Source organism: Temnothorax nylanderi, unplaced genomic scaffold (genome assembly GCF_030848795.1).
Source record: "Temnothorax nylanderi isolate EJ_2023f unplaced genomic scaffold, tnyl_v1.0 TNYL_tig0110_pilon, whole genome shotgun sequence".
Taxonomy (NCBI): Eukaryota; Metazoa; Arthropoda; class Insecta; order Hymenoptera; family Formicidae; genus Temnothorax; species Temnothorax nylanderi.
This window is the reverse complement of record NW_027249172.1, coordinates 431,572-444,677: the sequence shown is the minus strand read 5'-3', so window position 1 is coordinate 444,677 and position 13,106 is coordinate 431,572. Positions and strand designations below refer to the sequence as shown.

Sequence of the window (13,106 nt, the reverse complement as noted above, 5' to 3'; positions counted from 1 at the left end):
TTTAGTTAAATCATACTGCGTAACAATATGATTTTAATAGATTGTTGCAAGTATAAAACAACCGCGACCATGCTGTACAGTAATATATAACTATTATGTTACATAATGAACGTGGCGTCATTGAATGTTGAATGACGTAAATAAATTTATTCCATATGGCTTTTGTGCACGAATTAAAGTATCACAAAATAAGAATATCACGTAAACTTCTATGTATATCCGTGAAAAAGTAAATTTTTTTTAGACTTAAATGTCTAATTTCCAGGAGTTGAATTAGATTTTTGAATTTTAGATTATCTTTTATTTTTAACTTGTCATCTTTATCAAAACGCTAGATATGAATAGAACTCATTTAAATGTATTTTATTCTCTCTCTCTTTTTCTCTTTAGATACGAAAAATAAAAGAATATTAAGAATTTAAAATATGATTCCAAGAAATTGCAAAACTTAGAAAATTTTGAAATTGTGCAACGTTAATTCATGTAAATTTCTACTAATATTAAAATTAACATACAAGATGCTGTCAAAAATTCCCCAGACTATAATAGATCAAAAAGAAAAAAATGACTGACTATATCTCCCACCGCGTACACGATTTAAAGGTTCAATATGTCGCGGTCCAACAGATAAAAATAAAAAATGCAGAATGCACAGGGATCGCGATGTTTGTTTTTCCCAAACCGCACTCCCAATCGCAGATCAAACAAATTCGCGGTAGCGTGGAGGCGCCGTTCTCGTCTGCCCGTTTGACCAATAAATAATTTGGCAAACAAATTGATCCCCAAGGACTATAAACAGATACTTAGAGGCACACGATCTCGCCGTCCGGCGGATTAAATGTCCTCGCACGAGCACGAGCGTAAACCGAACTATCGGACAACAGGAGATCGTTCGACGTACCAGACCCCTACTGTGAGAACCGAAGTGGGCCCTGCGGCGTGAAATCTCTATTATTCCAGGGGTCGAAGAGTAGTTCCGAGTACGTTCCAAACCGTTCGACGGACACGCGTGTGCGTGCCGAGGGGGATGCATTGGCGTTGACAGGGGGAGCGGGGTAGTCGGCTGGTCCTCGCCCCCTCGAAAATAATGTAATCGCGAATTAAATGTTTGCTCGGATATCGTCGATCTCCAACCGGGCCTCTTGTCCAAAGAAAGAAACGAATCGGAAGTGGATTTGACTCCGACAACTGCGATCTTCGGAACAGATCTCTCTATTCCGCGATATGCGATTAGATAATATATATAAATTGCGATGTGTCGATTGATCTTCGAGATAATTTCTTTTCATTGTCCCATAATATAGCTTTGTTTTCGAATTCTGTTACCTTGATATCACTTTCTTTTTTCAAAAAATATATTTTTGTATTACTTTTTCAGTATTACAAGGTTTGTGCTTTATATAGCTATAAAAGTTCACGCTTAGATTTAATAGTTAATACTTTATGTTAAGTTGTAAGTATAATATATTATGTTGTAATGTATATTTTAAGACAGTTTCTACAATTTTTTGTTACGTAAAATAATATCGCGTTAAAGAATAGTATAAAATAAAGCAAAATTTTTATGTAAATAGATATAATAACTCGTACTTGTATACATAAATCTTATCTAACATAAAAGTGTTGTCTGTGCTTATTTATTGCTTAACTTATTCACAGATATATTGCGGTCCACGATACACGTGCGAGCGATGTAGAGGGAAAAAGGTAGCGAGGCATCGGCAAATCTCGAAACCACCCCTCCTCTCCCCGTCTGCTTTCCCTTAAGCAAACGCGACAAATTGAGATAAATAATGGTTTGTGGGGATACAAAGCTCACTTGAAATTTGTCATGGTGATACTCGAAACGGCACGCTTCCAAGCAGTCGCGGGCCGATAAACGATACGCCCTCAAGTTGCATCTGGTGTGTTCCGCATAAATGAATCGGTAAAGAGCGCAACAAAAATTTTTTTTAAATCAAAATTCGTTAAATCGAGACGAATTAAGGTAAAGTTAATAATACGGGCGTTTTTTAAATCATCTTATCCGTCGATGTTAATCTATTATCGAACATTAAAAGAATTAAAAATAACTTATTTACTTTTCACCCTTATATTGATGCTGAAAACCTCATTTAAAAATAATGTGTGAGAGATAGTCCAAAATAATTTGTTAATTACTTCGAATTCTCTGCCATATTAATTTCGAATCTTTTTCGCAGAATTCCTCGCCGCAGAAATATGTAAAACGGATATGCGGTCATTGAAAGATCAATCTCGTGGCGGTGATAGGTTTTCACAGATCTATAATCCCAATTATACATGAGCGGATCGGCCGTTCAGTAGGCCCGTCAATAATAATCCGGGCGATGCCTCCAACGAGGATCGACCGCGAGGCATCGCCCTCTCGCAACCGAACTCGTTTCAGCGGGGACAAAACTTTGTCTCGTCCGCGTGTAGTTGGAGGTCGGTACAACCCCGGCGAACCACCATTGTGATCGTATTAACACCTCGCATAATTGCACCGCCGCGCTTCTATCGTCGCGCGTGCACTAAACATGGCTCATTTGAATATTGGCCCATTCATACTATTGAGGAGGCCAATATTCGCGCCCTTAAAAGAGACAGCGCCATCGAGCCGGCCGACCTCGGTTTCCCGGCTCTATTCTCTAGATATCATCCTAGACGACGTTTTCTCAGGCTGTCATAAGCGCGACGTGAATAGTTTTTACAAGCACAAATCACCAAATTTATTTTTTTTTTTCGTTTAAATCAAGGCGTTCGCGGAAAGAACGGTTTTGCTGAAGTATCTAAAAATTTAGCTAGATACAGATCTGAAAATAATTTTGTTGCACCATCAAAATAATTATAGTAGGTCGCTGAAGTATGATAATAATGCTATAAACAATTTTGACATTTTAGCAATCAATTTGAGTGTTTTACATAATTATTTTGATGGTGCAACAAAATTATTTCTAACCATTCTTTCCATGTTTGTATGCTTAGCTTTTGACAAACAAGAAAGAAATAGCAGAAATAATAGATTTATCGCGATAGAATGGATATCGATTTCAACTAGGATAGATGCACTAAAGTGGATTTATGTTAATCCAATGATGACATATTTTTTTTACCCGAACGCAAAGTATATATTAATGGTACAGAAAATGTGAAAATCTCTTCTGCTTATCAGCTTCCCCGAATATTCTTAGAAAAGTTCACAAAGATACAGGATAGCTTCTGTATCAAATATCTAACTTCTAACACGAACATTTAACTCTTTCCGTCTAAAAGAGAAGATAAAAAATGAAAATTCTAAAAAAAATTAAAAACCTATTCAAACGTACTGTTACAAAAAACCCTCTGTACAAAATTATATTAAAAAACCACATTTGTCATTTTACTGCATGTTCATTTTACTGAAAATAAAATTATTAGATATATATAATATAGATTTTTTACATCAACCATAAAATTTTTATCTTTTTCTTTTTATATTTATTTTAAATTACTTGTCATGTTTTGTACTTTATAGTACTAAAATATCATAGCACATATGTAAAGCTAGAATATCATATTCGTAAAAGAATTAACATGTACACCAAATCAATATGAGAGCGAGAGTGAATGAGCGAGAGAGCGAGAGCAAGAGAAAAAGAGAGAGAGAGAGAGAGAGAGAGAGGGGGGAGGGTGGGAAGAAGTTTGGAACGAAGGAGCAGGAAAGAAAATTATTTTCAATCAAAAGAACGCTCGTAATATTTCATCCGTGCTTGGGGAAATTGAAAAACTGTTCCGCCACCCCTCGCCGCGCTCCCTCCCCGTGCCCCCCTCCACCCCCGCGAATAAATCCGCTCCGCCGTCTGCCGTTGAGATGACGACGGGGTAACAGTGGGTGGGGACGAATAAAATTTGTGCGGGGGTGTGCGCCCTGTCGTCCCAGCCGATAAAACCCTCGTTGGAGCGGTCCGCCCGCCAATCCCGCGCGCGTCTGATAGTCACGACCAACACGCGTCTCGGCTCGCCATTGGCCGCAAACCCGCCCAGGGGTTGGTATCGATCATCCCTCACGCAAGCCCGACGCTTTTCATATATAAAGCGGCCTCCCTGGGGACATCGTCGATAGTCGAAATCCGCGTATTCACCGTACGGACACTTCCGTTTGCACGATCAATCAATCGATTAATTGCAGCCAGATCGATAGAGAGATCAAGAAATTGACTGTCGCGAGTCAGCGTGTTATGAAGGAATTCAGAATTTTTTGAAAAAAGAAAACGAAATTTTAAAAAATTATATAAGAGAGAAGTCGAGGCCACGTTTAGTGGTTGTTGGTTGATTCGTGAAGTACAATTTGCGGGGGACACCGCACGACGAATGAGATTGTGAAAACGTGCATTATGGCGAATCATCATCCCTCGTACGACTTTGACGACAGAAGCCAGAGGATCCGCCATCGGGTCGGCACCGCGTCAAGACCTGCAGATTCCACCGTGGCTTGTACCAGGTACTATCTCACTTTCTCTTCCGGTTGATCAATCACATTAATAAGAAACTGTGAATCCTTATTCAATATATAACTAAATAATTAATTGTAATAAAGAGTATTCTAATATTTTTAATTGAGATTTTTTTTAACGTTCGGTAACAAATATCAATAATATCGACAGAACTGCCCACGTGCAAACAGCTAAAGATTTGTAGATAGAAAGAAAAATTTAAATCATTATTTAAATTATTATTTAAATTGTTCTTATTAAATTTAATGATAAAGAATTAATTGGGATTTTTATCAATATGAGATGTTTAACAAAAAATTTTATATTGAAAGTATTTTATATCTTACACTCACAATAAGTGATTCCTTCCACTTATGTATATAATTCACTAGTTGTGTGTGATTGCTTTAGCAAGAAATTTTTCCTCATGCCCATTATTTGCTAACATAATAAAAAAGTTTATTAGATAACTTAGACTACAATTTAAACGAAGAAAATAAACAATATTTAAATAGCTCTGCATTAACTAAAACAAATTTGTGTAATTATTCTTTCCCTAATAAAAATTAAATGGCACAGTAGCACGGATAATTGTAAAATTTATACTAAATAAAAGTAAAAGTCATTTTTAATTGCAGAGTATTTTCTAATGAATTATAATAAAAAAATATAAATAATAGAATTTATAACATTACTTATGTTACATGAATATATAATATAAATATTATATAATGTTACAGTATATATTATCTAAGATATTAATATAATCTAAAATCATATCTTTTTAATATATAATAAGATCGATCTAAACAACCTACTTTAAATATCTTTTAAAAATCCGAATTGTGAGTTTTACTAGCTGTAATAAAATTTATAACTATTAATACAAAATTTGTATCAATATACTTAGCATCGGGAAATATGAATAATGAAAACATTATTTTCAATTATTACTTAAAAATACGAATACAAAATTTTTAACAGTTCTATACAAACACAAAGATCAAATATCTGAGTAGCACAAACAAATTTTGCATTATTATAATTTTGCAGTACTCAATATTACGTGGGGCACAATAGCGATATCACTGAGGAAGATTTGGCAGAATTACCTTCATGCGTTTACGCGGGCAGATCCACGCAACATGTCACGCACACATCGCCACATACACATTCTCCTTTGCACTATCATATGCCAGTTTCAACGCCAGGTAATGAATGCTAAATAATTATAATAATGCAGTTATTTGATTAACGTTTCATTATATAAACTTTTTTGTTCAGATCATGACACAGAAATGAACGGCGTAGAAGAGGGTTATTATCCAAATGGTAGTCCTTATAGAATTCAAAGACACGCAGCTAATATTCGTGAAAGAAAACGTATGCTGAGGTAAGGAATTTTCAAAAAGTAATTAGCAATAAATTTTAATCTATTGAAACAGATTTTATATGAGTAGAGTCTATGTGCAGAGATTTAATTTTTGAGATAATATCGGCGAAATTATATGTATAAATGTAAAACGCACTGTAAGTTTATTTCAAAGATAATTGTATGTACCAAAAATATTGCGTAAAATAATTATAAAAAAATTGTTTTAAACCAATAATAAAATAAAACTAAAGCCTTGCATTTGCGGACCGTCGCTTGCTAAAGAAATCAGTTGTTTACGTTAACCGTTTATAATATTATTAATATTTTGCGTTAATGACAAATTGATTCGCAGTGTAGTGTTTTATTCCAACATGTATATAATTGTGTAAAATCTCTTTCTCTGCTTTATATTTCCCTCCTAAGATACGCACGAGCGGATTGTTAGTGTGATTGCAATTTTTAGCAGCATCAACTCGGCTTTCGACGAGCTCCGGGTCCACGTGCCGACCTTTCCTTACGAAAAGAGACTGTCGAAGATCGATACCTTGCGCCTGGCCATAGCGTACATTGCGCTCTTGCGCGAGGTTCTAGCGGCGAGGCTCGACCCTTTGACTTACGTCGAGAGGTGCCTTAGGGGTGAGATAAACGGCGAGCGCGCCGAATGGAACACTAGCGGTATGTCTATAGTTTCGTAATTATCTCGATATTTGAAAAATAACATGACGCGCTAAGAATCGATCATAAGCATAAAAGTCATAAGTAACGTCTCGGTATGCATCTCGTATACATATTTCAGAGAAATTCTATCAATCAGATAATGATGTGTGCAGGTCAAAAATTATAATAAAAATTATCTTTCAATTAATAAAAAAATATAGATTCCGTCTTTGTGTCTTGCATTACAAAAACTTAATATTAAAACAGTAATATTACGATTGGAGGATTCTATAAAAAAATTAGAGGAGTGTAATTTAATATTGAATGCTCAACAAGTTGAATATTGTCTTCTGCAGAGTACCTTTACTTGGAAACTAAATATATCGCTTTCGGGTTCGAAAAGAAGTTACTTTGAAGAAGATGATTACTTCTTCAAGTTGGCAATGTACAGCTCTCTCTCTCTCTCTCTCTCTCTCTCTCTCTCTCTCTCTCTCTCTCTCTCGAAAATTTAGTAGGACAAATCACTTACATGTTTAAAATCAATCTTATGAATTTCGTTTGAATTACAAACCACGTAACGTTTACGATTTCTCGATGCATTAATTATATCGTGACCGTTATTGCAGATCTGACGGCACGCTTGTCCTGGATAAATTGGGAAAATTTGGGAGTAAACCCAAACCGTCGATCTGTGCTCACCACCCTCGCGCTGACAACCGACAATATGAATTGAGTGCTCGTAACAAGAACATTTCGGCGACTCTTCTTTTCTTTGTAAATACCTTAATGCTGAGATAGGGAAAGGGAGGGAAGAAAGGGGAAAATGCTAAAGACTATTCCGCGATCTCGGTTTTAGTTCATGTGCAATACGAGCGACGAATATTGTATTCAATATCTACATGTGTGTACATGTAAAAGAACTAGTTAGTATAATTTAGTATTTGCTTTGAAATAAAATCGATGCTACTCGAGATTGCCATGGCTGTATGTATTCTCAACGACGATTTGGAAATTATATACTATTTAGAATGTATAATAATGCCAAGTTTATACGGCGCTTTTATTTGAAATGATAAAGCAGCCGTTACTCCACGCTTGCCAGAACCTTCGACTGTCTTGTCCAATGGATTTGTCAGATTTGTGCGTGCGCGCAAACGACCGACCGACGTGATGAAACACTTGAGAAGCGACACTGTCGTGACAGCCGATCAGTGCTTTGTTTTGCGAAAATATCTTTCATTCCACCGTCTACGTCGCTGGAGCTGCTACTCCTTACTATTTCCCGATTGATACCGATCGCTTCATTTAGCCCGGATATTGTTTATAATTTTATCCAACGGCCAATAAAGATTTAGGAGTCTCTCAGGAATTCACCAACTTGCCTTCAAAGTACGCGAACTCCATATTTCTCTTATAACAAAAGAAGAAAAACGTTAACGGTAAAAGACGTCGATAAATTTTACGCGGATTTCCGTTGTAAGTTGGCCGAAGTGTCTGTCTACGAAGAGGAGTAAATAAAATCACAAGGTACGTTTTTTCCCCTAAGCTGCATTTTTAAGATTATTTTACACTTCACGTTTACTTTTCTCTCACGTTTACATGTCCACAAAGATACAATTCTCATTCTAAATACAGCGTAGTTAGAAAGGTAGTTAATATAAATTGAATAAGTTTATCTTACAATAATTTGCTGATTTGCCTTAGATTATAAAACGAAAAATTACTTAAAGTTACAGTACACTTAAATATCAGAAAAATAAAAAGTTCGTGTCATAGACATTTATATTTTTTAAAATTCAAGGATACGATATTATGTGCGGTATTTATATTAGAACACAGGCCTATAAAAGAAAACACACACGCAACACACACCCATACGTCGTAGGCACTCGATGGAATTTGTCATTTCACAAAAGTACCGGTGTTTAAAAAAAATCGACAAATTGCGCGAAATAAAGAAAATACACATGAGTAGATGTCTCAAAAATATATTCGCGAAAATTTTAAATTACACAGTTTTATACGTTTTCAATTATTTATGCGAGATCTTTCCAACTGTCCAGTGCTTTCGGTGCAAAATAAGATCTGTAAATCTTATTGTTTTGCATGGGTTTTGTGTGGGTTTTCACATAATTTGCCGCGCTTACTAAATATTTCGTGAAAATAAGATTTTGCTAAGCATTTAGATTAGAACATATACATACGTGTAAGGCTAAACTGAATGTAATACAAAATAAATATAAAATAAAGTGATTTAGATTATATATATAATGGAGGTACTGCCGAAGAACTCGTACGCATTATCCGAGCAGCGTTCTTTCAAGATCCAAGAAATTAAAGAACCACCCACGAAGATCGACTCGTCGATCGGCGAAGATCAAAACGAGGATGTCACCAGGAGATACGTTTCCTGTCTCGATTTAATTGCGAGTTCGGCGTTAATGGATCGAGAGAAAATATACGATAGAAATGCGGAGATGATCCTGCTGGAACAGACCCGAGCGAGCGTTCGCGGCAGGATCAACAATGTAAATCGTCGCGTGATCGAGTTAAGTGACAATGACTCCAAGATGATCCTACGGAGGCAATTCGGAGAGATGGCAGAACGCGAGAGTTCAAATTCGCGAAGCAACGCGGTGGATTATGAAAATATGGAAATTCTGCAGAAACTACCGCCAGACACGATCGTGATACGGCAAAAACCGAAGTCGGATATGGAAGACAGCGATTTCAGGGAATTGACGGAGACGAGTAACAGTAGTAGCTCGACTTCTGGCTGTACGGATGTTAAAATGAAAGGAATTTCACGAGCTCTCAGGAACAAAACGTGAGCAATATTAAAGGACGCTTACGTAATAGACTTGTGCTAAAAGTTTATTATATTTGCCAAATAAAATTCGAATTAATTAATTATGTATGATATAATTTATATATTTTTGCATATATAAATTATATATTATATATAACATACAAATTATAAATAATTTATGCATGTATAAACTTGTGTACAATTATTTTATATATAAATGTGTGTATGAGCCTAAAAAGTAACTTTTAATCGATGATAAACTTATATATGCAAAAATGATAAACTTTTGTGTATCGAAACTTGTTATTTAAATTTTATATCACACAAAATATAGTATAAAATAAGGAATATGAATAATTCCAATTTCATAATCCATGACACTACACATATATATTCCGAAAAAAGATATTAATCTGTTTAGAATAGATAGTTTTTTCAAATTTTGTGATATCTTTGCTTCATTGTTTAGTCTCAAAACGATGGAGGTGAGACGAAATCCCATGCGAGTGTCTAAGAGAAATATTGATAAGGATTTTTCCCGACCGAAACAACGACTGTTGGCCAACAACAAGAAAGAGTTTTATTCGAATTATGAACTCGGGAAGCGCGTAAGATCGTCCACGATGCCGTACATGAATACTAGATCTGTTACTCGAAAGATGTATACTGTAGGTGCTACTTATCAAGCACCTACCAAAAAAGATGAGACGGAGTGGAAGGAGTGGCCCGTGCATGGAATGCACGAGAGACCGGTCTACCATCCTCAAGTAAAATTATCTTTCTATACAATACAATATATCTATATAATATCGTTATTTATATTCTTTAAATTATATATTTATTTTTGAAAAAGTAATTTGATAAAAAGGCTTGTATTATCCATAGCAGTTAATGAATTAAAATGAAAAATATTTGCGCACTTTAATTAAATTTCAAAGGAGCGAATAGGCAACTGTAATTATTATACTTCAGTAACTGCACTCTATAAGTTTTAGGGTGACACTGATTAGAAATTTATTTTAGTAGAATTTTTCATTCTAAAAAGATACACATTTTTTGGAAGTGTTAAAATTCTATTTTTTGAAAAACTTAGAAGAAATAATAAAATTTCTTAATAATTTTTACTAAAAGAAAAAGGAAAGAGGTCAACTCCAATTTCATGAAAGAATCTGAATGATCTTAGAACATCCTTTATACGATTATGTTTCCAGGCTGGTTTAGCAGTCGAGTATTTAGGAAGATACTTCACCAGCCTCGATGGATTATCTTATTGCGAGATCATCAGTGAGCCTGATATTGAGGTGGTCTCTGTCGATCCGCATTGCGATCGGGTCTCTTCGGCCGAGAAGAAGTCCAAGGGAAAGGCGAGAATGAAAAGCAAACGTTCATCGAATACCAAAGATCCGTGGAATACGTATCTCTCCGTGAACAACAAGTCCTTTGAGACATGCATGCACGAAAGTCTTCATTGCGTGTTCGGTTATTGTTCGCAAGTTATGACGCCAGTTTACAAGCAAGCTGTGGAAGAAAAGATGACGAAGCTGACGATTTCCGCCAAGACGAGCTCTTTAGAATTGGCGAAGGAGCCAACGGACGTCAAAGGTAACGTCGCAATTCCTTCGGAGAACGTCACTAAGCTTGCGGAAGAAACAAAATTGTTGGAAGCTTATGCGATCGCCATGGCGCAGAGCATACAAAATAAAAGCACCGCCAATAGCACGGTCACCTCGACTTTTCCGTCATCTTCCACAACGTATTTACCAGAAGCGCAGAAATCGACCGCGGAGTTCAACAGCTCGAAGACTGCTTCGCAGAATGGCGGAACGATCAGGATGAATTTGAAGCAGATTATTCGAGGCGCTCCAAACAGCTCTCTAATCTTGTTGAGAAGTTCGGCCGCGAGATCCACGAGCGGCGATGCTTGTGCAGCAATCGCAAGGAATATATTCAACTCGGCCAAGTTGGAAGATGCGTCCGGCGACGAGACGCTGACGGGGATGTCGTCGATCTACAAGAAGCTGATGTATGCCAAAGAGCCGGTTTCGAAATGCGAGGAATCGCCAGTGAATAACAACGTGCGCACCTTAAAGAGGTGCGCCACGAATACGCAGGAATATACAACGAAGAGGACCTTCCTCGAGAATCAGTTGGACAACAAGAAGACCGTCCAGGTCGTGAAAGAGGCGCGCGAAAACAAGGGTCTCGATCACAAGATGAAAATTAGCAGGGAGTCAGATGGTAGAATATCCATGACGAGTTCTGGCAAGAACCTCGCGTGGTGCACCAACGAAACTTCGGAGATCGCTAGAATCTTATCGGAATACAACAAAGGCACGAGAAAGCCTACGCAGTCCATGCAGAACCAAACTTACAGCTCGAGAGATACGAAGACGAGCTTGACGAATCCGAGCGTGAAAAGTTTGCCGAAGAGCCTCTGGCAGAAGAGTACGACGGCTGAGGAGACTCAGCAATTCGTATCCAATTCGAATACGAGTTTTGATTTCCCGCAGGGAAAGTGGAAGAGGCTTCATCTGATGCTGGAGAAGACCAAGGACGGTCAGGTTGCCGGTGGCAATCAAAACGCTTGGAAGGGCCCTTCGACAATAGAGAGTCACAAAGTTCCTTTGAGGGAACAACAAATGAACCTGGGCACGCTGAATTATATAAGAAAGAATTCGATTGACTCTCGCAAGGATCCGAACGAGCGCGAAGTTATCATGGTTGATGTGAAGCCGAAGGAAAAGAAATCGGAATATTCTAAAGATGAAACGGGGTCGTTGCAAGAGCTTTTGGAGAACACGGCGATCTTATATTGCGCCGCCAACGGGGTTCATCAGGACGATCTGTCAAGTTATATCGACACTCTCGACAGCAAACAGAGCATTCAATGGCTAGAGACTTGCAATAATTCTGTCGTGTAAGAAATTGAAGATAAAACAGTATTTTGTTTATTGCATACGATATCGTTAAGTTCGAAGTTATGTGTCTATCGCATTAAAACTGTTTTATGAAGATAATTTTATGAAAAGGGTTAATAGTTTATAATAAATCGGTATTCCTTTGGTTTATTTTACCCAAAGAACATATACAGAGATATGGATATTATAAAAGACACAGATACTAATATATGTATAATTACGAATATTAAACTAGAACTTAACTTAAGAATTTAGATTTTAATTGCAGCAAATTAATAAGCTGCTATTCTGTTAAAATATTTACTTAATAAAATCATGAGATTTTTTTTATTTTTGTCAATTCTTTGAATTTCTTCTGTGTATTTAAGAATAATTTATGTGTCAGGAATAATTTATGAAGTTATAAACTATGTATACTGGAACATACGCCAGAAATTCAAGATTCAAAATTGACAGTTTCATAACTATAAGTTTTTTGTTGATTAAACGGGATTAAAAATAAATAAAAAATTATGTAATATTAAATAAAAATGTCTTTAAATTTTTTAATTAATTTTATAAGTAGCAATTAGGATGTATCTCAAATGTTATATGATTAGAAAAAAATTAATATCTCTTTAGGACATAGGGTAAAGTGCATATTTCGGATCAGATTCTAATTCGGATCAGCAAATTTGAAATGCCTCTCTAGCCGACTTTATTTATCATATGTGGATTTTTTTCGCTATCGTTTATAGTTATCCCTTATAGCTATAGACAATTAGCGAAAAAAATCCACATATGATAGGTACAGTCGGCTAGAGAGGCATTTCAAATTTGCTGATCCGAAGTAGGATCTGATCCGAAATATACACTTTACTCTACTGTGTGTGTGC

The 13,106-nt window shown here is 36.3% G+C and overlaps 2 protein-coding genes across 3 annotated transcripts; both read left to right on the top strand.

The window, feature by feature from the left end:
* The first annotated feature begins 4,078 nt into the window (after nucleotides 1-4,078).
* Nucleotides 4,079-7,477, top strand: LOC139776060 (uncharacterized). Of its 2 annotated transcripts, none has more exons than XM_071712508.1 (5): nucleotides 4,079-4,480; nucleotides 5,526-5,683; nucleotides 5,757-5,865; nucleotides 6,314-6,522; nucleotides 7,131-7,477. In XM_071712508.1, exons 1-5 carry the CDS (start codon nucleotides 4,374-4,376, stop codon nucleotides 7,235-7,237), a joined length of 690 nt encoding a protein of 229 aa, XP_071568609.1. In that variant the 5' UTR covers nucleotides 4,079-4,373; the 3' UTR covers nucleotides 7,238-7,477. The 2 variants fall into 2 exon arrangements, with proteins under 2 accessions (XP_071568609.1, XP_071568608.1); XM_071712507.1 differs by having other exon boundaries at nucleotides 4,080-4,480; nucleotides 6,311-6,522.
* Nucleotides 7,478-8,571: 1,094 nt separating this feature from the next.
* Nucleotides 8,572-12,711, top strand: LOC139776062 (uncharacterized). The gene is made up of 3 exons (XM_071712509.1): nucleotides 8,572-9,331; nucleotides 9,783-10,080; nucleotides 10,525-12,711. Exons 1-3 carry the CDS (start codon nucleotides 8,775-8,777, stop codon nucleotides 12,232-12,234), a joined length of 2,565 nt encoding a protein of 854 aa, XP_071568610.1. The 5' UTR covers nucleotides 8,572-8,774; the 3' UTR covers nucleotides 12,235-12,711.
* Nucleotides 12,712-13,106: the final 395 nt, after the last annotated feature.

What these genes read in the sequence shown, in the direction of transcription:
- LOC139776062 (XM_071712509.1), top strand. Translation starts at nt 8,775, where the DNA reads ATGGAGGTACTGCCGAAGAACTCGTACGCATTATCCGAGCAGCGTTCT. An exon ending in CGAGCTCTCAGGAACAAAAC is followed by an intron (nt 9,332 to 9,782) that starts GTGAGCAATATT and finishes TTCATTGTTTAG; the next exon opens with TCTCAAAACGATGGAGGTGA. An exon ending in GACCGGTCTACCATCCTCAA is followed by an intron (nt 10,081 to 10,524) that starts GTAAAATTATCT and finishes TTATGTTTCCAG; the next exon opens with GCTGGTTTAGCAGTCGAGTA.
- LOC139776060 (XM_071712507.1), top strand. Translation starts at nt 4,374, where the DNA reads ATGGCGAATCATCATCCCTCGTACGACTTTGACGACAGAAGCCAGAGG. An exon ending in GAAAGAAAACGTATGCTGAG is followed by an intron (nt 5,866 to 6,310) that starts GTAAGGAATTTT and finishes TGCAATTTTTAG; the next exon opens with CAGCATCAACTCGGCTTTCG. An exon ending in CGCCGAATGGAACACTAGCG is followed by an intron (nt 6,523 to 7,130) that starts GTATGTCTATAG and finishes CCGTTATTGCAG; the next exon opens with ATCTGACGGCACGCTTGTCC.